The sequence below is a fragment of the Bombus pyrosoma genome, linkage group LG7 (genome assembly GCF_014825855.1).
Source record: "Bombus pyrosoma isolate SC7728 linkage group LG7, ASM1482585v1, whole genome shotgun sequence".
Lineage (NCBI taxonomy): Eukaryota > Metazoa > Arthropoda > Insecta > Hymenoptera > Apidae > Bombus > Bombus pyrosoma.
Genome location: NC_057776.1, coordinates 17,647,617 through 17,671,047, shown reverse-complemented (window position 1 = coordinate 17,671,047; position 23,431 = coordinate 17,647,617). Strand labels below are relative to the sequence as shown.

General features: G+C 37.0%; 2 protein-coding genes and 1 long non-coding RNA gene across 17 annotated transcripts in view; 1 reads left to right on the top strand and 2 right to left on the bottom strand.

The window, feature by feature from the left end:
* Positions 1–5,250, bottom strand: part of LOC122569273 — a 17,672-nt gene extending 12,422 nt beyond the window's left edge. Inside the window, exons 1-3 of one of the 7 annotated variants that reach the window (XM_043730059.1) lie at positions 4,643–5,250; positions 3,775–3,848; positions 3,605–3,700 (exon numbers count right to left, since the gene is read on the bottom strand). In XM_043730059.1, coding sequence (XP_043585994.1) covers positions 3,605–3,700; positions 3,775–3,782 — 104 coding nt within the window. In that variant the 5' untranslated portion in view covers positions 3,783–3,848; positions 4,643–5,250. The other 6 variants (XM_043730060.1, XM_043730061.1, XM_043730065.1 and 3 more) reach the window with 6 other exon arrangements.
* LOC122569285 lies at positions 2,448–10,855 on the top strand. 3 transcript variants are annotated; one of them, XR_006317393.1, is made up of 4 exons: positions 2,448–2,596; positions 5,471–5,845; positions 7,936–8,498; positions 8,574–10,855. It is a non-coding gene; the product is annotated as an uncharacterized LOC122569285 (long non-coding RNA). The 3 variants fall into 3 exon arrangements; XR_006317392.1 differs by having other exon boundaries at positions 8,405–10,855; XR_006317391.1 differs by having other exon boundaries at positions 7,936–10,855.
* LOC122569279 (gastrula zinc finger protein 5-1-like) overlaps positions 8,500–23,431 on the bottom strand; it is a 26,132-nt gene continuing 11,200 nt past the window's right edge. For 6 of the 7 annotated variants that reach the window (XM_043730077.1, XM_043730079.1, XM_043730081.1 and 3 more), the window contains exons 4-7: positions 22,809–22,969; positions 21,496–21,783; positions 19,685–19,925; positions 8,500–18,547 (exon numbers count right to left, since the gene is read on the bottom strand). In XM_043730077.1, the coding sequence (XP_043586012.1) occupies positions 18,302–18,547; positions 19,685–19,925; positions 21,496–21,783; positions 22,809–22,969 (936 nt within the window). In that variant the 3' untranslated portion in view covers positions 8,500–18,301. The remainder of the gene's footprint in view (positions 18,548–19,684; positions 19,926–21,495; positions 21,784–22,808; positions 22,970–23,431) is intronic. The other variant, XM_043730078.1, reaches the window with a different exon arrangement.

The following is a 23,431-nucleotide window of genomic DNA, read 5'->3' as shown; positions in this document are numbered from 1 at the left end:
TTTGTCATTCAAATTTTGGAATTTTCGTGAATTTCACGAATAAAGTATTTCTTAGCATAATGGAATTTTACAAGTTTTTACGATGCAGCTTATCCGACTGGATCCGAGATGATATTAATGAATTTTTGTACGATTCAGGTCAAGCGATTGCGTAATAATTTTGAGAAATTCGATAGGATGGATTTCGTTTAAAGAAATTAATATGACTTGTTCATTTTGATTTAAAAGATAATGAACTCGATATTTCTTCGAAAAAGTAATTGTTACAAGAAATATAATTATCGTTTTAATAAATTTAATGAGACTAATTGTGATTAAAAAGACAGAAATGAGATGTGCGAGCGATTTTAAAGCTACTTAAACCGTCTTATGTTATAATTACAACGATTATTCGGATGTCATCTCGTCAACCTGTGTCAAGAGACTTGATAGTATCGCGTTCAGTGCAACTTGAGACGTAAAAAAAGTCACATGCGCGCGGCGAGAGATAATAGAGCAGTGTCGGACAGTTGTAATTTAGTCTCTTTTTAATTTATTACTTTCCATATCTCACATTCGATTAATATTTTAATTGATCTAATACGAGGATTAGAATTTTTTATGGTACCATGTCAATGATAGTAAACTGATAATTAATTTTTAATACGGAATTAGAAAAAGAGAAGAAAAATTAATTGCGATTATACGTACATATATGTAAATTATGTAATTTGAATTGTATCAAATGAATGGAAAGGATGACATTAAAATTAACGTGTAGTAGTAAAATCGGAAACAAAATTTACAAATTTTGAAATAATCAAAAGCGTATAGTGGTTGATCGTACTACCACAAAGCAGTGAAAGTATGCTAAACTTATCGAGCAAACAGAATTCATTTCCAATCTTGCAACACACATGCGTAAGCCTGCTGGCACCTGTTCTCACGTTGCACAATTAAAATGCAATCTCAGGTAGAAATGTTCATCCATCGGAGAGACTCTTCTCCCATACACTTGTATTAAGAAGAAATTATTAATAGTTAATAAAGGGTTGTTAGTGAATAAACGAAGAATATGAATAAGGTAGGTAAAAAAGATCGGGCAGTTCGAGCGATTTGTATGCTGAATCAAAGATTGAGTACATAATTGTTCAAGGCTTTGAGATAGATTACCAAGCGAATATTTGTAAAAAGTGATATATATTAATTTATCATACGTCGCAACATCCGAAGACGATTCCTCATTTTCGAGATCCCGACGAGGCGTTGAACACTGACTCGAAGAACTATCAACATTTGCTTCGTACATTCTACCAACGATAGTTACTTAGATAATAAAGACAGCTCAGCGCGAAGCACTTCTGCACGGTTGAATCACCGCTTCCGAGTCACGTGATTAGCAATGAGCAGTTGGAATAAATCATGTTTTATAATTTCGATTCATCTTGATTATCAGCTTCATGCATACCCCTTCTGGTGTCCGATAATTTTCACCTAATTAAATTTTACGTTAATTGTAATTCATGTTAATCTGTAATTCCATCGTGTTTAAGCGATTTCTTAAATCATCTTTTCGTAGTGATTTTACTGTTCGTAGAAAGTATTTCATTCCGATAAAATATTTTATAAAACGTTCGAATTAGTTAATTTGAAACGTGAAACGTTTATTCATGTGTCTTGTACGTAACGTTTATTCATGTATGTAAATCTGGAAATGAAGACACATTATTAAGGAAGTAATTTGAATGATAATCGTACGTACGTTATCATACGCTAGTACTACACATATAATTGTGAATCTTAACGTATACTTCCTTTTAACAGTTTATTAACGCTTCCAAATGCTAATCCGAGACGAACTTTCTACTTAATACCTTCGTTTATGTAATTGATATCAAAGATATAGGTTAGGATGCTGCATCTTCTCCAGTACATCTACTTCAAATTGCACGTGAATGTTATCTTATAAAAATCATTCTTAGAAAAATTGATAAATAACAAACAAACATAGAACAAACGATAAACCACGCGAGAGTAATACGCACAACAGCTAATAACATAAAATTTCTAATTCCCGCGAAAACGACAGTCATTGGAAACTCTGGCGCGTTTGAGTCGCCGCAACTTAGTCACGTGGTCACCAAGAACAATAAAGAAAAAAGAACAGGAAAACTATAAATTGACACGACTGTTCTGTAGTACTGAGTCATCGCTTCGAAATCCGATAGCGAACGCATCCAGTTTCCGGTTTTTTGCACTAACCAACACGAACGTCACGTTTCCATGCTTTCTCAGTTCCGATCCATGGATCGTCGGGCTGGACCTAGATTCCCATGTTCCTCATTGTCGGACAAAGGAGAGCGGTTCGATGTTCCCTCTGCTCAGCCGTGAACGGAACGTGAATCATGGCAAAGTCGTGCCAACAGATCCATCAGAGTTTCTAAAATTAACCGATATCTCCGCTGCAAAATGATAAGTATTCGACGTTATTCCCTAAACGCCCGCAATTTCCTGCTGCCTAACATTAATAAGCAAGGTCTTTTCGCGTTGAAACCAGCGCTATCAAAGTCTGTAAACTTGATTCCGTGACTTCGGCCAGTCTTGGAAAACATACGCGGTTAGTTTTCTGATACTCGCGCGTTCCACTTTCTCATTAAAGAAATTCTCATTGTTGACCTAACGGTATTATTGAATTAAGTCGGTAAGATTACGGATTTTAAATGTAAGACAAATATACTGGGTGATTCATGCGACTGCAACAGGCAATATCTTTCTTTGTTGCTTGAAGTTAGAAAAGATGTCAGGGAAAACAGAAAAGTGAAAGAAAAGTGATTAGTTTAGGTGGTATTTCAATTTTAGTTTTGTAGAGCTTATCGTATGAAACACATAGAAAATATAAATAGAAGAATATTGCGTTACGTCTTTCCTTCTTCCTTATACATATAATAAGCTCTACAAAATTAAAGTTAAAATGTCTTTTAAATTAATCAGTTTTCAATCATGCTACCGTTCATACTTTCTTGTATCGAACGAGGAATCGATATTGCAGGATCGATACAGAAAACGTATGTTTCCATTTTAAAAAATTGCGCAACTGTAAAATGCATATGCGTCATTGCACTTGCGAAAAAAGTGTGATCGTGAATATGTAGTCCAGTTTTAACCATTCTTCTTTTTCCTCCAACATTTGTTTCTAACTTCAATCACAAAAAAATGACTTGTTTCAGTTAAGTGAATCATTCTTTTTACACAAATGTTTTTTGCTTGTCATTCAAGAAAGATTAGTTGAGCTACATTTTTGATTAATACATAATCTTGTAAGCTGACATTGTAACATTATTTATTATGTCGGATAATAACTGCAAATAATTCGATGTTTTTATTTCATTGTGTTAATGGCACGTGTTAGTTGTTGAACGTAATTGGTCAACAGTTCATTAATTATCATTTATATTTGGAATATAATGGCTTCTTTTATTCAAATGTTATGTCGATAGAACATGTTCGAGATAATTTGATCTTAGTAGTATTCATCGTATGATTCAAATGACACACAAAAATACATGCAAGGCAAACAGTCAATAATAAAGTCGCTCCAATTACTCCTATCAACCGAGTGGCATACTTGGCAACTGTTCCTTTGAAAGGCAAATATTTGCCAAAACGTCGATAGGCTTCTACGTTTAGTATGCGCGCATCTTCGTTGCTCACGTAACCATACCTGTTTATAGTTTGTATTAAAAGAATAATATCATTTATGTTATTGATATGGCATTCCTTACTATTGTATTGTACCTATGCATCGGTTTGTTTTTGTTGATCAATCCGTTCGGCTGTTAAATCGGTCAACTTTTTCATTTCTGAGGTTACTACAAAAATGCAGGTACTGTTTTTATCAAGATAGAAACATTATTAGGTATATTCTACTTAGTTTTGGCGTACAAATTTAATCGTAATCTATGTCGTCTATGTATAGTACACAAATGTAGAAGATTAAAGTTGGTAAATAGTGCAATAGTTTTGATTTTAAGGATATTACGAGATATTATACTTTGTCCGGATCAAACTGTAGTTTGTATTGTGGTTGAACAAAAATTAATTATTGGTCAGTATAATCTTTCACTTCTCCTAGATTTACATATTTTTAAGATATATAGAAGATAAAATTAGATTGTGTTTTTATGTATTTCCAAAATTCGCTATTTTTTAATACCAAATGAAACTCAAAGCTTTTTGTTTGAGGTGAAAATTCAAGATAGAAGCATAATCGTATACATTTAACATTCATGTGTATATACCTACTTATTCTCATTATATCTATCTATCTGCAGTATTTACAGTATATCTATTGCAGTTCATCATATGTCAACAAATCTAGCGTCGAGTCTCATTCTAATCAGTCTCCATTTCTGCATACACAGTAAACATATCCTGATGTACCTATGCTCTTTAGATCTTCAAGCAGCAAGGTTACCACGATTGTGCCGAGAAAAATCTCTATTGTTGTGGAAAGTCAGTGTCTTTGAAACGTTTGTCACAGTATGTATCTTAAGCACACCAGATTGAACTGACTTTTCTATAGCGAACCAAAGCTGCCTACTTGTTGATTCTCGAGTGTCGTCGAAACGAAGGCATCGTATATAAAGAAACAAGAGGCACGTACCTTGAAACTTGTCCAAGACGGGACCGTGAAACGATTCCTCGGCTATTCGAGTGTTTTTCGCGGATCGAAGTGCTTTAATCTTGCACATAGAACACTATTTAAAACATGAAGCTGTTTTATTGTCCAGCGGGGTCAGAGACCCACCTGGCCGTTAGTCGTTGCCACTGTCATCATCTCTCTCCTCGTTTCTTCTCTTTCCACCGTTGAAAAGGTGTATACACACGATATATACCTACGACACGCACACTGACACCAAATAGTTTAGAGCTACTCACAAAGCACGGAACGCTGATACACTCACGCACGAGACAACGCGCGCACACATACCACGCACACGGACGCGAATCTCACACTTCAGGCGATCGAGCTTCTCTCCTTTCTCTTCGCATTCTTTGACATTTCCCTAGATTCGTTCGCGTCTTAATTTTCGATAAACGAAATTATCTGAGCAATGGTAAACGTAAAACTCTACTACCACTATTTACGCAGTGATAAAACTATATACGATAAGATAAAAGAAACAAAACGCGTTCACTTCCAACACGTCGGCAGTACTCGTGCGCCCGCACTAACATTCTGCTCTGAAACCTACGCGAGACTACCTATGCATCCCTACTCTCGTTACTGTCCGCTTCTGCATCCCCACTATGTCGACTCACAGCCACTATTTACACGCACGTGTATACACAACGAAACGCACGAATCTGACCGCGATATTACAAATGCATCCTCTATCGAACCTTAATTTTACTTACAATTCTGTTATTAATGGATATTTATCCATCTAGAAGATTGATTTTAACGTGTTTTATGTATTTGTGTTTTTAGAATATTTGATAACGTCTAGAAGAATCACTTGTTAGAGGATTTTCTTTCATTCTGCTATTATATATGGTTCATATGTATATGACCAGAAAAGATTTCGTTATATGCAGGATAATGGGAGCATCGATAGAGAAATGTTAACGACCCCGGTGGTTTTGTACGGAAACCACAGGAAATTTGAAATGAAATTCACGAAAAATGGACGAATTCGTGGAGAAGTCATTTGCTCTCTGATTTCGATGATTTTGAAATATGTTGCAAAGCTCAACAACTTTCTCAACATCTTCTTTCCGATATATATAAACCAAGGCCGGCCTTAGTTTTCAACTTATATAGAAAAATATGTCGCTGCTACTCCTACTTTTCAAGCTGCACTGGGTTAGTAGTACATAATATTAATATATTAATAACGACAAGAAGGTTCACATGGAGATAATTAGATAAAGAAAAGTTAAATTAGTTTAAAAAAAATTGTACCATAAAAGAATTCGCGTATCTAGAGCATTCTAGTACATAGTTATATAACATTGAGGAAAAACGAAGATCGCTCAAAACGTTTAGGTGTTTTTTTTATGTTTTTTTTCAGATGCTCTCTTTTTAACTATCTTTAGAGTATTCGAGGAAACAACATTTTTAACAAGCACAGATCGTTTCTTCTATATCTGATCTTTTATACAATTTCAAATCGTGAAAGGAATGATTTCATCAACCAACTTATTCGTGTAACTCACCTGTCAGGTGGTAGATAGATACTCAATGGCGTTGTACTTTATCTTTTGCGAAAATATTGATCTTTGTCTCCTTTAGAAAGAAAAATATCTACAAGCATCGAAAAAGAAGGATAATAGTAGCAATAAAAAGATCAATAACAAAATTTTGTTGCGAAAGTTCTAAAATGTACAGAAGTAAACAAATTATTAATTCTCTAAAATTATTATTATTATTATTATTATTATTGTAGATATTAAATAATATATTATTGCAGATTTATTATTATTTTATTGTTATTTTGTTAATATCTTCAATATGTTAGATAAATCGCGCATGTAACATCGAGTATTCTTGGTGATGTTCCTTAAGATCGCCTTCGCCGGCGCCCCTCGTAGAAAAATCAAAAAGAATCAACTTGACAGATCATCCGAGCTACGAATGAGTCATACAATTGGCAGCATCATCTGGTTATTCGATAACTTTTATCGACCATAAAGCAATTGGGCATGGTTATGTATATCAAAGATAAAGGCCAGTTTTGTTCCAAGTATCGTTCATTAGCCATAATCATTCTTACGTTCATTAACCAGTCTAAAAAATTTACAATCGAAGATATTCAGTACGGTGTTTGCCATTCGTTCATCGAATCTATGTTAATTATTTGACCAAAGAGTACAATGTATTATAGCTAAACATTTAAATTGAACATTTCCATTTCTCGGAACGCGATACAAGATATTCCAAAGAATATATAGTTGATTACAGAATATAGCGTAACTGCTACGAAGAAGGCAATGCAACTTTTATTAAAATCTTTCTTAACCTTCTCGCTTCGAGCGCCGCTTATAGACGGCTTATAGACGGCGACCTCGAGACTACTCCTGAGTCCGACACCCCATATATTCGGCATTCAAATAATGCATATACAAGTGCCATCTGTAGTCAATAATATATTTTTTCGTTATCGGCAGAACGTTCTCTGTTGATTTTATTGACATATTGGATTAATCACTTCTTAAAGTTACTCATTGTTGAAACGACATCAAAACGTTTTGCGCAATATATTTCAAACATCCAAACGATCGTATACTGTTCATGCTAAAAAATCTATTAAATCCATTGACAGTGAAACGATATTTCATATACGGTTCTTAGAAGACTTAGGAAAACGTATAAACAGCAACTATGCACACTGTGCGTAATTCTGGTGCGCGTTACGTTCAGTGACAGTACTTTGGCGAACTGGACTGCCGAAGCGAAAGAGTTCATGCCCATAACTTCAAGCCGATAAATGCTCTTAAGACGCGTACACAGCGCTCTGTATTTATAGAATCATCCATGAAAATAATTTATATACAAAACCTGTATTTCATAACTTTGATATCATTTTTATTATCATCAACAGATAAAACTGAATTAATTTGTCCATATTTGTGTCTATATGTTCATATTGAGAAAAGCTTTATTCATTGACGATGTTATAATACTTGCTGTTGCGTATAATCGAAACTCCTGACATTAGAGACGTTTATCAACGTCGATAACAATCTTATTAAGTTATCGAATAGCTATATTCTTTGATATTTCACGGGGATTGTCAAGAACGAAGCTGACTAATCTACGGCTGAAAAGTTTGTGGATACTTGCTTCTTCACAGGATATAATTTAATACATCGTATAAATAATAATATGCATATAATATAGAGAAATCTGCAATAATTTCAATTCGTTACGATTAATGTAATTATTTTTTGTAGAATATCGTCGTGGGATGAAATTCATTTTTAACAGCCAACCCACAGTAATAAAATTGATGTTGTGAATTATCTTGAAACTGAGTGAAAGTGAAAAACTTGAAACTGAGGCAAGGAAAAACCTTGAAAAAATCTCGTGATCATGTATTTTTCTGCATATAACTGCTTTATAAATAATTAATTACAGTATATTAATAGTAATTAGTGGAGAAATTCGTTAGTTGATAGAGAAGCATCATTTCAAAAACGACAGATACATCGACAATTTATTTATTGAACTGTAGCAGGCTACTGTTAATTCAAATACACATAAACGAGATGATGATAAGATTTAAAACAAGTAACAAGTTACTAAGTAGACAGATGTCACGTTTCAAATCATCAATTTGTCATATGATCTATCGATGGATCAAAATTTCAGGATATACATAACATAAATACGTATCCAACGGAGCGTATTATATTTGCACAGGTTGTGAAAGAAGAATGCAAGGAATCTGCATAAAGCCGTGACGATCGAGACTCATCAGCCATCGGCGACGAAGGAATGACGAACCACTCAAAACGTAAATATTTTAATGAAACCTTTATTAAGACTTTATCGCGCCAAAGCCAAATAGTGACTCCGGCAATACAAACAGGTAAACGTTTTGGCCCGAGAGTCCTCGAATGCGAAGCACCACCGACCGACGTTTTGTCTTCTCCTTCATTTTCGTCTAAAACAAGACGAGGATACAGCGATCTCTGGCGATCGTGCATCATTAAAATTACGAATAGTTCGACGCAAATACGAATCAATCGATGAGACTTGGATCGATACCGCACGAGAAGCTTCGTGGTTGAAGATGCGTAACAAATTTTCTGTAGGTCAAAGAGAAAGAAACCATTTGCTCCATTCTGTGATAATATTTGCACGAATGAAATTTCTGACGATTCTAATAATTTTTAAAGAAGAAACGGAGGAAGACAGAGTCGAATATAGATGTTAACTTCGCTGTAGTCTTTGGATCATTTCCCATTGGATTCGATCGCCTTTTCTATCGAGCAAAGGATTTCTTAAGTCGAAGGAAAATATACAGAAATCGTGGTAAAGCTGTCCTCCGGATGTTAAAAGCGTTTTCCCTTCTCGAAAAGAAACAGAAATTGCGACATCAAAATTTGAAGATCGCGGCAATTTCGATATCGTAAAAAGGACATTTACGTTTTATCGTTTCGACCCATTTCACCAAGTATATAATATTTCTATTTTACTATATTTTAATAATAAAAACACAGAAATACATAAACGTGGGTAAAAATGATTCGACTGCGAAATGGATCATCGATTTCGAGGAAGGTAGACAAACCAACTGTCTCGTGCGAACTTTCTTTTTTTGTTTATCGATATCGCCACAAAGCATCCTGCATGCGACAGAATTTACCAAAGGAAATTACACCGGATGTCGATATCAATTGGCCAATTTATCTTAAATTATCTAAATAGTCATAAACGCCGGTTCGGTGTTGCACGTTGAGCGACCAACCACGGGTCAATTCCTCTACCTTAAATCACAATGGCGACGACAAGTTTATTCGTTTACTTTTCTCGTTAATTGTATCCTTAAGACTGATCGTTACGTACGTCTGGAGGCGCTAGTACGCGAGTAACGCGCGTGCACGGACTTCGAGATCCGTATACGTGCCGGGTGCATCGTTCGTCCATCGTGTCTCTCTCATTCACGCTGTTAAATTATGCGGAAAATGTTCCCTGTGGCGAATATCTTCGTAAACTTAATTATAGAATTATAAAGAAGACTCTCCCTAACGAAAGGGTCAACACGATCCTTACGACGTGGCTCGTGTCAATTGTCGCGGAGCGTGAAAGATTGCAAGATTTCTCGAATTAGAAAGCGCTTAAGAAACGTACAAAGAAAGATTAAAGCGTAATAATATATTATTAATTTCGTAACTTGAATATCGTTACACGCAATGTCGTTATATATTCTACGGAAAGTTGAAAATCTATAGATATTTTTCGTATGTCTACCAGAGACTGGAGAAATCATGACGGTGAAGAAACTAGGAAAAATCGTTCGTTCAAAATCGATCACCGATTTATTACATCGTCGAAGAATTAATTAGACATCGTGACGATAAAACGTGTTTCGCTCAAATTAATTCGCGGCACGGAACACGTTAAGAAATAAGTCTATGACTCGCGTGCGTGATCCTGTCATAAAATTCCATCGAAATTTTTTAATCTTTCTTGATCTTCCAACAAAGAGCGAATAAATTAAACGCTGATTTTCATGATCGTTCGACCACAGGGAACATCATCGAACCTTCGCACGTACGTCGAGAGGCGCATCGACGGCCGCATTTCAATTGTATTAATCTAAAGTTACGAACAGTCGACGATCTTTGGGACGGTGTTAAGGATCAGCGTCGCGACGCCTCTCGATCGAACTGCGTGTCGCGCGAAATCGTTCAAGTGTTAGCGATGCACCGAAAGGGGTTGTTGCTTCGACAGCTTCGGCGTCTCGTGTTTTCTAGCGTCTTTAGAATTCGTTTCGAAGTCGTTGTGATCGCTCATTTAAAATACGAATATTTATCTGTATATAAAATTCGCAATTTTTCGTTGTCCATTTATTTAGGCCTACGGTTTTTCACATTTTCCGAATATAGGCCTGCTCGCGTTTCCTCTCTAAAGCAGCATTTTTGTTCGCTTTACGCCAGGGAACATTATGGAAGCAACAGTGGCAAAAGATAAAAGGACGAAAGATAAAGTTAACGTATGATACGAACTATTGAAAAACTATGTTATCCGATACGATTGCGGAGATAAAGCTGGTTGATAATTCTTTAGCGGAGAGATATTGGAGGAATTTAGTAGAAGACAGAGAGGATCGTATCGAAATTGCTGAAAAAAGGACTACCGAAGAATTAGGTAAATATAGGACTAAGGCAGAAAGTCGACATATGTAGATAGCATTGAAATTAGCAGCATTGCACTGAAATTAGCAGCACTGCATTGACTAAACGGTAGACTCGAGCCTATAGAGAAGAGAAAAAATTGTGGCTGATCTTTGACGATAGGAAATATCCACCGAGTTAGAGACTTTAAACCATAAAGACGAGGACTGAGTTTGTATTAAATACCAGGCAAATAACAGTACTTTGGAATTTCAAATTTTGCATTCACGATGATCATAAATATCATCAGACTGTCGTAACGAACGCAGCAATACGATTATGAAACACAGATTTATCAAAGAACTGTATTAACAGCGGAAAAATACTCAAGAAGAATAACATGTACTTGGGATTGTTTAAGAAAAATAATAAACAATTTATATATCGCAGAGGCGTTACTACGAAACAGGTAGCACGTCACGGATGATTGAAACGTGGAAATAGGAACGAGATAGAAAGGTTAAATTTCATACGCACGAAGTTAGCAACTGAACAGGGACGTAGCTTCGAGTATACGAGATAAAACCAGATAAAAACTATCGTATCGTCCTGGGGTGCTATACACAACGAAAGATGGTAAACTAAAGATATCACTCAAACGATCTATGGTCTCGACGTTAGTTCGTTTGACCGTTGTTCACCGAGATTAGTCATCCAGAGAGATGTTTCTCACATCGGAACAGACGATCGTACTTTGCGGTCTATCGACTCGATAATTGAGGCGAAAATTATTCGCGTGGACACGCTGATCGAGTATCTGTCGATACAACAGCAAAAACGGTCACGTGTTTATAAACATTCTATTCGAACGAAACATCTGTTCAAACATCAAAGCGTAAAAATATCTCTTTTCCCAATAAGTTACTTTTATCTGGTTCTTCGAGTCGTCGGAAACATCGACGAATATTCCTTACGTATAATTCGTATACTTTGGAACACGAGATCGCTTACGACCGTCTACGCAAGCAGATGCACCGTGCACGCGCGTGGTTACAACGCGACTGCATCTATCAAGAGGAACGATCGATGGGATATATATATATATATTATATATTATAGGTACAACCGGAACACAGAGAGACAATTGTTAAACAACGCGATTAATCCTCAACTGACGACTTCTTGTTCCTTCGCTTTTTATCCATCTTACTGTTAATCGGTGAAACGTGCGAGCAATTTATTAAACAACAAATAGATGTAAGATTAGCTTAGCACACCACCTTATAATAATAATAATAATAATAATAATAAATGATATTCGTATCGATGATAGTCGTACAGAAGAGAAAGGTCGTCTATTGTAAAAATTGAGCATTAATTGGAAAAAGAACGATAATAGATCGTCAGTTAAGAATCAATCAAACCGGTCCACTCTCTGTTGGTTTCCCCAAAAAGAAAAGAAGAAACGAAAGAACGTTGGCAAGGAAACGCGACAGAGAGTAGAAGGCCAAAGAGAGATGGTAAATACAGAGTGAAATAGATAGATCCGAAGAGAAAATCTTTAGGCACACCCACACACATACACATACATTTATATATAATATATATAATATATATATGCGTAGAGCGCAAGAGTCTTTTTTTTTTTTAATTTATATTTCGTGAAGCAAATCGTAAATCCGAACGTTAGATTTGCCGTGTGTACTATCGAACGCAAACGCAGGCAAAGGTGACGCGACGATTCTCCTCTTTCTTCCTCGTGCTTCTCGTTTTATTTCACTTCGTTTAACTTCTTCTTTTCTTATTTCGTTCGTCGTTCTAATTCAATTCGATGTTCGTCGATAATTCGTACGAACAAGCCATATCTATTTTTCAATATTTTTTTTAAGGTATTTTTCAAGGAGCATAGTCGCTCGTTCTTTTTCTTTTTTCTTTTTTTTTTTTTTGCTCTTTTCGTCGTCGCGTGATCGGTTTCTCTTCGTTTTTCCGTCGTTCATCGATAATCAAAAAATAAGTTATCCGAATACTTTGTACTTGTCCAAGCCGATCGTGATGGTAATAGACGCTGAAGCTCTTGGCACGGTATTCGATTTACGTAAAAAAAGAAATCCGATCTCGTCGATCACCTTGCTGCTGCACACGCCATACAATTCACACGGATAGACGGACTTTCTTAAAATTGCTCGCTTCTGCCGTACGATTCGCGCGTTATCAATAATTAGAATATGTAATAATTACGTCGTAATTCAATATAGCAAATATATTATCACATTTAGATTGTATTAATGTTTAAGACCTTTTTTTTTTTTATCCGGATGTCCTTCGACAAATTTAAACACCTGCCCGCGTTTTTATTTGCGTTTCGTTTCCACGGAGATCTCCTCCGTCTTATTTACGTTTCGTCTCTGCGTTCCTTCGTGTTTTGCTTTCGTCTTCCTCTCGCTCTTCTCTCCCAAATTTCGAACATTATATTACACGTACAAATCGTAATGGTCGATGTATGTTTTCTCTTTTTCTCGTATATCGCGATTCTACGTCAATGACAAATTTCTCGAATCATAATGACAATATCGTTAGGTAGGTGTGAATTCCTCGAAGGTATCCGGAATCGATCGATCCGATGGCTTTACATGGAAAATCGTCGATTCTCACAAGGATTGCACCGCGCTTGGAACCATCGACCACTGAATGTCCAAATTTGAATTCGAACAACGGCAACGCGTCCGCGTTGTATCGTTCGAAAGTTTGTACAATAATCGATTATGCAGACTAATTCGTAAGTTATTGCCTTCTGAGTGCTCGACGACGACGATGATCGACGAAAGCTCGCGGACGATCGTTCGTACGTAAATCTAAGAAACATTAATATAGAATATATTATCGTGTAGTTTATATAAGGTATACGTTAAGACACTTACCATCTACTGCAAAAATTCAACAGTTAAAAGATTGTAACAACTAGTTCGTATAATTCCGTACAAGACGGAGATGCTCGCTCGGTATCCCCGTTCCATTTCCGTTTATAGTTAATTATCCGACTAATTGATTAATCATCGCTCGAATCGCTCGAACGAAGGAACAACTCGAGAAGCGGGATACGCGATCGAGCAGATCCGACTGGTTCGCAGCCTCCGCTCTCTCAATTCTTTCGTATCCTCTTAAAACGCTACATTCTCGTTCCATCGTTCGTTCTCGTCTTTTGGCACGCGCTCCCTTCTCTTCCTCTTTTATCCCTTTGCTATTGGCACGACATTTACGAACAATGAGCTTGCTAGAGTTAATTAATTAGAATAAATCTCGGACGCACCTGAGATCGATCGTTTGGACGATACGATGTATAATAATAAAAAGACCTTTTTGCTATATTCGTACGTATTATGCACCGCCGTATACTCAAATACAGAATGCCAATGAATCGCGTTACACGTTCGGCTCGAGGAGGCTCTACGTCCATTTCGCGAAAGGCAATCCGTTTACAAAGCGATAAAGTGACAAAGTTATTTCTCTTTTGTCTGTTCCTCTTTTTTTTCTTCTTCTTCTTCTTCTTCTCTCGTCGTTTCGAAATGATCTACGTCCGAGACGTTTCACATGGACCATGGGACCAAGTCGTTCTATAACGATGCTTATGCGAATAAAAGGAAAGGATCGTATCGGTTGCTCGTTCCCGCGACGTATCTTAAAAGCTATGAAAATTATTCTAAACGCGGCCTCGTAGAACGATCAACATCTAAAATGGAATAATCAATCGAGCGGTTATCAAAAATAGAATTATCATTATAAATACAATACGCAACGCACCGATATACCAACGATCAACAATCGTCGTTCCGCGATATCCGTTCCGGTTGGAAGCTGCTATCGTGGCACGACCGTGTACCAAAAATACTATTATCACGCGTAGGGCAGAGCATCGCATCCGCGTGCATGCACGAAAGTTCGAAAAAAAAAAAGAACAAAAGAAACGACGAATCTTTCTTAGCTCTATCTCTTCGGTTCCCTTTTCTCTTTCTCTCTTTCTTCTTCTTTTTTTTTTTTTAATCTTTTTGTCTTTTCTGTTTTTTCTTTTTTTGTCTTTTCGTACGACCAAGGGAGCCACGTTGCACACGTGCGTCATAATTATTACGTGTAAAATCATACTACGCTTTTATAAAAGATATCGCGAACTCGCCGCGCACGCCGTTGGAATAAACGTCTCACAAATATAAAGTATCGTTTCGAATGTAATATACGTATATCAAAAAGCAAGAAAGTATTGTATACTGTACACGTAACACACGTATCATAGTAGGCGGAGAAAATGTGTACAGCTGTGGGTGACGTTGATGATTCTTCTTACGATCGATCGAATTCTACGAGTATCGTTTACGCTTTCAAACTTATTAATTGGGACGTGTACAAGAAAATTGCACGTTGAACTAATCAGAGTATCACGATTACGCTGTAGAAATTAAAATTATCAATGGTAACGTCGTTCCACTCGAAATAAAGATCAACAAATTTAACGAAGTTCCTTTGTACATGAAAATTCCAATTATAATTATAATTTGTCATGTATATAGATTATTAAAATATCTTATTATAGTCAGAGAATCAAAGTCGTAGCTAAAAAACGACCGAAGAAACGAGCGAGTGATCGTACTCGGTCTTTGATTTGCACGTTTATGATAATTCCAAACTACGTAATGCGAATTCTTTATTGAGGAATTCAAACAAACGGAGCTAATTATTTTAAGCAACGATACAAGCAACTTTCAAAATGCTACGTGTTTCGTTGGTTGAAAAAGTGGTTCGTGCAAATAATTTCGAACGTTCCTTCCAGCTTATCGACGACTTAAAATTCTGACAGTGGAAATTATTCGATGCTCGTTCCCTTTGTCGATTCGATCGATCGTAATAATTTTTCTCCGCCGTAATTCAGTCGCTTCTTATTCGTTCTTTTCTTATTTTGCGAAACGCAAAATATGGCCGTCTCGGACGAGAAAAAATGTAGCGTACTAATCGCAGCCATAACGTTGCGCATCGAGGAGCATAGATCCTCTTCCCGTGCCTTGTTATCTTCCCCCCCATAAAAACCGTTATCGACTAGAACGTAGTTATGATACATTAAAAATTGACACACATTTATGTTATATGTATATTGGGCTTCGCCTTATCGCCTCCCCCTTTTCTCTGCTTTTTTTTTTCCTCGCAGAAAATGCACGACAGACAAATCGAATCGTTTCTTTTCGGGGACGGTGTTCGATCCTAAAGAGAGAAAAAATTTGCGATATTTTAATAATAATTTCCATAGGCGTCAAGTGAGGACAGAGTAAAACCGATGTTCTCTCTCGGGAGAACGTCGGTGAATTTGCTTATTACAGACGACAATCGTTTAATAGTTTGCATTTGGAACTACTATAGCTTTCGACTTAAGAGTTATACTTGAGACACATAAGAAGTTTGCTTGCGTATTGTAGTTTCGTTGGAAAGTCCTGCACTCTGTGCTCGATGCACACACTTGTACGATTCCTTAGCTATTTTTTTTTTTCTTTTATCTAACACGCGAGAAAAAGTTAAACAACGCCGTTGTCATATTTTTTCTTCGTTTTTTGCTTTTTTCTCTTTTTACCTAAGTTATTTAAAGCGAACGTATATTATATCATCGACCGCCAACAGAAGACTTTCGCGTCACTTATCGTTATCTATATGAAAAATTCGATAAAATTTACCACGGACTGCTCTTTCCTCAATTAACGAACACACCGTATACACGCTATTACATAGTAACATATCGTTGCGTTCTCCATTACCCCGTAAGAATAGTACCGCGTTCGTGTTATGCTAAACGCTAATAATAGCATGTGTAATAATATGTAATAATAAGAATAACAATGTATATCATTGTCAATGATACCGTCAACGATCGTAATTAGACGGCTGGACAATTATAATTATAGTTGAAGCTTAAATATGGAAGGACGCGACGGTAAAATTATCTTTGCAAAATAGCACCTTTCCCAGAGACCAGAGATTTCGTATTACGTAAATAAGTGTTATCGATACGTTTAATTCATTGAACAAATTTAATTCGGTGACTTACGCCTTCGACTACGAGGACTATAGGTGAGCAAGATGATAAGTAGCATTTGCTACTCTTTGCAAGAGAACAGTTTTAAAAAGAAGTCGGTTTCCATCCTCTTCAAAATATTTTTACATCATATTAAAATATCGCTTGCCTCAATACTTATATCTTTCACGAAACTTCACCGACTTATTAGTTCATTTTACAAAACATACATCTTTGTACCTAACTGGTCGTTTTCGTTCTCGACTATGGCACATTAAAGTTCTTCCGTTCGACATAAATATGAAAAATCATAAAATGACATGAGAATTAGAAAATCAACAAAGGCACGCTTATCGTGTCTCTCACCTATGATCTTCGCATGAAATTCATCTAATTACATATAAAATTGGTTCTCGCTAAATTTACACGTCTCTTTCTGTTTGAATTTTACCGAGGATTATTTAATCGTTGATTAATCGTAAGACGTATCGATCTGTAATATGAGAATCTCTTGGCCATCAGGACAGCAGTCTTAATAATCGCTGATTCAAGTACATTTAAATCACAGCGTAAAGGGAAACAAAGGACGAATGTCACACCGTGAAAGCATCTACTTCAGTCTTCCTCTATAATCCAGTCTACGACTCTAGCACCATTGCGCAGCTTTAGTTTCGTTCATCAACGTTCTGATCAACGAAGAGACTTTGATAATTAAATCGGCTAATAATAAGATCACGTTAGAATTCAAAGACTAGATTGAATTATCGACGTTCGCATGCAATTCTCTACATAATACCTACGTACTAAGGGCAAGGTCGATCGTGATTAGCCAGAAGTTGCGCATACTCTCCTCAGTTGATTCTTTTTATTATTATTCGTATACTTCATATTGTAGTCTATTATCAGGATCGTAGGCGTATAATTCGTATGATCGTACCTTTCAGAACTACTGTTACAACTTCTGACTATTTTCACCGTCGCTAGTCTCGCTTGAAATCCATAATCTCGCGTTGCAAATATTACCGGCAATTTAAAGCTCCTCGTACGTGTAATTTCCTCTATCGTTCACTTTCACCTAAATTTAACTAAATTTCAAAAATAAATCTAAATTAATTCCACGCTTTGCCGATCATCCAATTTCATTAAATTATACATTCCAACGCTATCTATTCTCCTTTTACATACTTTTAAGATAGTATCGATCCTAATAATTTTACAACATCTTTAAAACGATCAAACATGTCGATTTTCCAAGCAGCTCGTACAGCGATGACACGATCTTCGTTGCCAATTTAAAATCTCCTCCGCGATTCTAAAATCTATAAGTCGCAGTATTGACAAAGTTAGGACGTGTAAAACAACGACGAACCGCTCGATCCCCGGCCGCAACTTCCATCTTCCTCTTCAAGCTTCCTGCCGCGTGTTGCTTCGCTAGTTCGTGGATTCCGAGTTGGACGACGGCGAGGATTCCGGGCTCTGCACCAGAGGACTGTCCCTTCCGATGACAGTGGGTGTCAACAGCATACCGCGTGGACTGAACGTGTCGCAATATAAATTCTCCTTCTTGTGCACTCGTCTAACGTGGCTACGTAGATTGTCACGGCGTGCACTTCGGTACGCACAGTGTGGACAAAGGTGTGGCTTCTCGCCCGTGTGCATTCGTCGGTGTTGGATGAGCTGATCAAAGATAGAAGATCATTGTTCTCGAGTTTACAAATAGAGAATAGACGAGATAAACGAAGCCGAGTAGGCGTACGAACGATCATAGGGAGGACAAATTAAGATCGTACGATGTATTTATCGTAAAAAGTATTTGCATATATATCCTTATTTTTCAACGAAGCATTGTTTTTTTTTAATCAGACTTTAGATTTCATTTTCATACTATATATTTCATAATACGTTCTGTCAATAAATCGATATATGTACATTTGAGAAAATTTCTCGTTTAATTAATTAATATGCAAATGCTAGTAATTTTTGTAGTCAGTGTATATGGAAATATCTTTATGAAACAACGAATAATTCGAAGTATATACGTGAAATATATGGTATAAAATTTTAAAACAAACTGATCCATGTCAATCGATAATGATCGTGCTTTATCTTCTCATAAATGACTTATACATATTAATAAAAGTATAATGTACTCTGATTTACGAACAAATAATTAATATCGTAGAGCGATTCTCTTTGAAACTTTATACGAATATGTAAATCATGTCGACGTATGATAAACAACTTTACACGCGAAATTATAACGAGCTACAATTAATACAGTACATTTTTCTCCATATTAATATGTATCGAATATTACGTGTAAAAGCACGCTGCAGCCGAGAATTACGATTCTATTATGTAACACGATCTCATCGGCTACATTTTACATCGCCACGGCAATAATAGATTGACGTCTTGAATTCGACATCGATGTGTCTTATTCATCGAAGCTTTTCGTTACTATAATATAACTGTATATGTACGTCGGTCTAAAATATATTCATGGATGAGTGAAAAGTCGTTGGAAAAACTCGTACGTAGATCCGTACGATATACGTATTTACATGGAACGAAACTCTTGATTTACAGGTGAAAGTAGAGCGTATCCCGAGCGTTCTACGAAATTCAAAAGACTAGCACGCGTATCGTAGAATTTACGGTCGTCCAGGGATTATACGAGCTTTTCACTCAACCAGAATTCCAAACAATCCAAGTTCATTGATTACGCTTGTCGTTGTGTCGTCGCTTTAGAATTCTATGCGCGTCGACGTTCCCAATAACGAAGTTTTCTTTTGTGCCGAGGGAAAATATTACCTTTTTTAACTGTACCGTGCGAAAGATGCAAATGTCGCAGCAAAAGTATCGGTCGTCGCGATGCCTTCTCATGTGTCTGCTCAGATCTACTTCCGACGATCTGTCCGCGCCGCACACAGCGCAGCTCACCCTCGTTTCCGGCGCCGTGCCTTTCGCGTGTGCCCTCAAATGCCTCTGGAACGCTTTCTCGATGGTGCACGCGTACGAGCATAACGAGCACCGATACTCCTCCCTTTCATATCTGCACATTCAAAGGTACAATAAGTCGGAACTACTTAGCTCGTGTGAAAGATAAGTTAAACGCAAACAAATTACACGATGTCTTTTCAATAAATTACATTTCAATTCTATACTCAACGTTTTCATATATACAGGGTGGTTGGTAACTGGTGGTACAAGCGGAAAGAGGGTGATACTACGCGAAAAAAGAAGTCGAAAATATAGAATAAAAATTTTTCGTTCGAGGCTTTGTTTTCGAGAAAATCGACTTTGAATTTTCGCTCGGTACGCGTGCACTTTATCACGTCTGGGTTGGCATAATCGGACATCTAATTATTGGACTATATTTTTTCGAAGGAAATGTGACGTCAGCAGCATATTTCGATTTCTTAAAAGACAAACTACCGGAATTATTAGAAGATGTACCGCTGAGAACTAGAGGAAGTTTAATTTTTCAACAAGACGGTGCACCGCCACATTTTAGTCGTCATGTGAGAGATTTTTTAAACCAACATTACCAAGGCTGGATTGGTCGTGCTGGAACAATAGCTTGGCCACCACGCTCTCCTGACTTAACTCCGCTTGACTTTTGTTTATGGAGCCATATTAAATCAATTGTCTATTCTGAAGAAATCGCAAGGTGCGAGCAATTGAAAGAAAAGATTATTGTAGCCTTTCATACTTTAAAACAATCGAATACGTTAGGAAGTGTTCATAGAAATTTAATTAGAAGAGCGGAACTATGTGTTCGGCAGAATGGGCAACGTTTTCAGCAATTTTTGTAATAATAAACTTTATGATTACTTCATATTATTTCATTATGTATTCCTAATTTTCCGTTACGGCAAAAACAAACTTAAACTGCGATAATATCCATCGAGACAACGATCTACAGTGAGATCCGTTATAACGAGACGTGATAAAGTGCACGCGTATCGAGCGAAAATTCAAAGTCGATTTTCTCGAAAACAAAGCCTCGAACGAAAAATTTTTATTCTATATTTTCGACTTCTTTTTTCGCCTAGAATCACCCCCTTTCCGCTTGTACCACCAGTTACCAACCACCCTGTATATGTACATACACGAACACCCTTAACTTTATTTTTCACGCGAACTAAATCTTTGCGAATATTAAAAATAAAATTGCATAATTCAGCTTAACGATAGCGAAGCTAGATTCACGATACAGAGGAAACGTTATTATACAAAACTATTTATATGTGCTGTTATGGAATAGACATCGACCGGTTCTATAAAACCTTCGTAATTTAGTTAGATGTAGTACCTCTGTGATATAATTACACGGATACTTGTAAGAATTATGTAATGTAATAAATATTTTGCTTACAGAAATTAAGGATAAATTTACGTACAATAGAATGGATGGTTTAAATCGACGTATTGTCCGAAATAATTAGAGAATTTCTCATTTCTGAAATACGTAGAGTCGACTGGTAATTTAAACATTTAACGTCACCAATGATATTGTTCTCCCGTATGACATCCTACAGATCCTACGATTCTCTAATTACTTTGAACAACACGAAGAACAACGACATATAAGTAGAGTAATGGAAGCAAGCGCTAAGTACCTATACCTGACGCGTTGCAAAGCCAGAGTACGCTTCTTCCCTGTGGGCGTCATACCCTGTGCCACGTGTGCAGCTACATGAGTCTCCATCTCACATCTGCTGTTCGTGGTGAAGTCACAGCCCGAGGACGGACAACTTTTCGTTTCTCCAGTTTCCGCGCTGGGTACCGGTGGATGACAATCGACGATATGCTTTCGCAGAGCTGGCCTCGTTGGCGCGACCACGTCACAGGAACCACAGGAATAACCGCGATGCGCGTTGCTTACGTTCGGACTGCTACCTCGAGATCTGAAAGCACATCGTGAATTTCAATTCCTTTGAACAATAGGATGAGCGTAAAATAATAAGCGAACAACAAGCTAACGGAAAAGCAGACTTAATATAATTATCAGACTGTGGATTTTTACGTAGCTACAGAAATATACAGGATACAATGTAGTGCGGAGAAATATATAAAATATCCAAAGTAACATTTCTTTCATTATATTCGCAATGATTTGAATTTGCAGAAAATATTCGCAACGTAAAGATAATAACGGTAACAGTGAGAGCTATGCCGAGACAGAAACGGTACAGGATAAAGTATTTGGAGATGAAATTGATAAAGTTGGCGTCGAAAGGAAATTCAAAGAAATTATTCATTTCTTCCTAAGACTTCATAGAATTTCTAACGATCGGTACAACTTTCTTTTTAAACTTCCACGTGAAATTCTTCGATTAAGTTTGCTATTTCAACATACAGAGAAAGCAAAGAAAGGAATAAATCACGGTACAGGAAACTAGTGAAAAAAAAGGCAAGGCCGCTCCACCCGAGGAGCACTACGGAATTAAAAAGATTCTTTTTTGTTTTCTTTCTTTTTATTTTTTAAATTTCGTAATCGTTGTTCACGGATCGGTCGTAACTCAACGCTGGTCAATATCCTTCAAAGCTGTTGATTTACGACGCCATTTATCTTTGAATTTTTGAAATATCAGAAACGCGCTCGCATTGTTGAACAGGGAGGAAGATTCGCCCTCCGACTGGACAGATTCATTGGTCTCGTTTTATCGATTCCATGGCGTGTTAAATAAAAACCTTGCGCTCAAACGTCTCTTCGCCTCGATGCGCGTACATACATACATATATGCAATACATATATATGTAACTTCCTTTTCGCGTCTCTCTTCCATCGTCTTATTCGACCTGAACCGTAGTAGGGAAGAATTTAAATGCTCGACTCGCATTAGGCAAGACGAGTTAAGCACGTTACGGTGTAAAGTGTAAGACGAGCTGGAGTTCGGCAAAAGTGGCTGATAACCAAAAGAACGCATACTTCTCGGTGTAAGACGAATGCTCGCTCTCGGAGTCGCTGTCAGACGGAATGTTCGGGATTTCTGTAGCTTCGAGAGCCGCGGTCGCTGCTGAAAGTCTTCCAAGCATGGCGGTATAAGCGCCGAGGACCCAGCCATTAAGAACCGGTGTAACCGTTCCATCCTGTTACGAAAGCAAATCTCTCCTTTACTTTTGTTCAGTCTCGTAACCACTCGCTAAATATATGTAATAACGTTGTAACGTGATAGCGTAATGCCTTGGATAAAGATTCGAACAATAAGAGAAGAGTGGTTGTAGAAAACACTGCGAGCGCCAATATCGAGAAACTTTGATCTTCTTCTTGGTAAACTTGTTTTACGCGTCAACGAGGGTACCGTAGTATAGTAGCAATAATTAAAAAATTAAATAATTCATCGATAACGCTAGAAGATGGTGCCGCACCATCGCTTCCATAGAGAGAAATGCAAGTATCGATAGACGTTGATTAATTATTTCTTTGCTTCGGAGCAAACGTTTAGTGTTCTCCGAGTCTACGATCTGGCACACACAGCGTTTTCCACGGTTTGACACGCTTTTCTTTTTCGTACATTTCGACTGTATTAACGCGTAAGGTATTAATCGCGT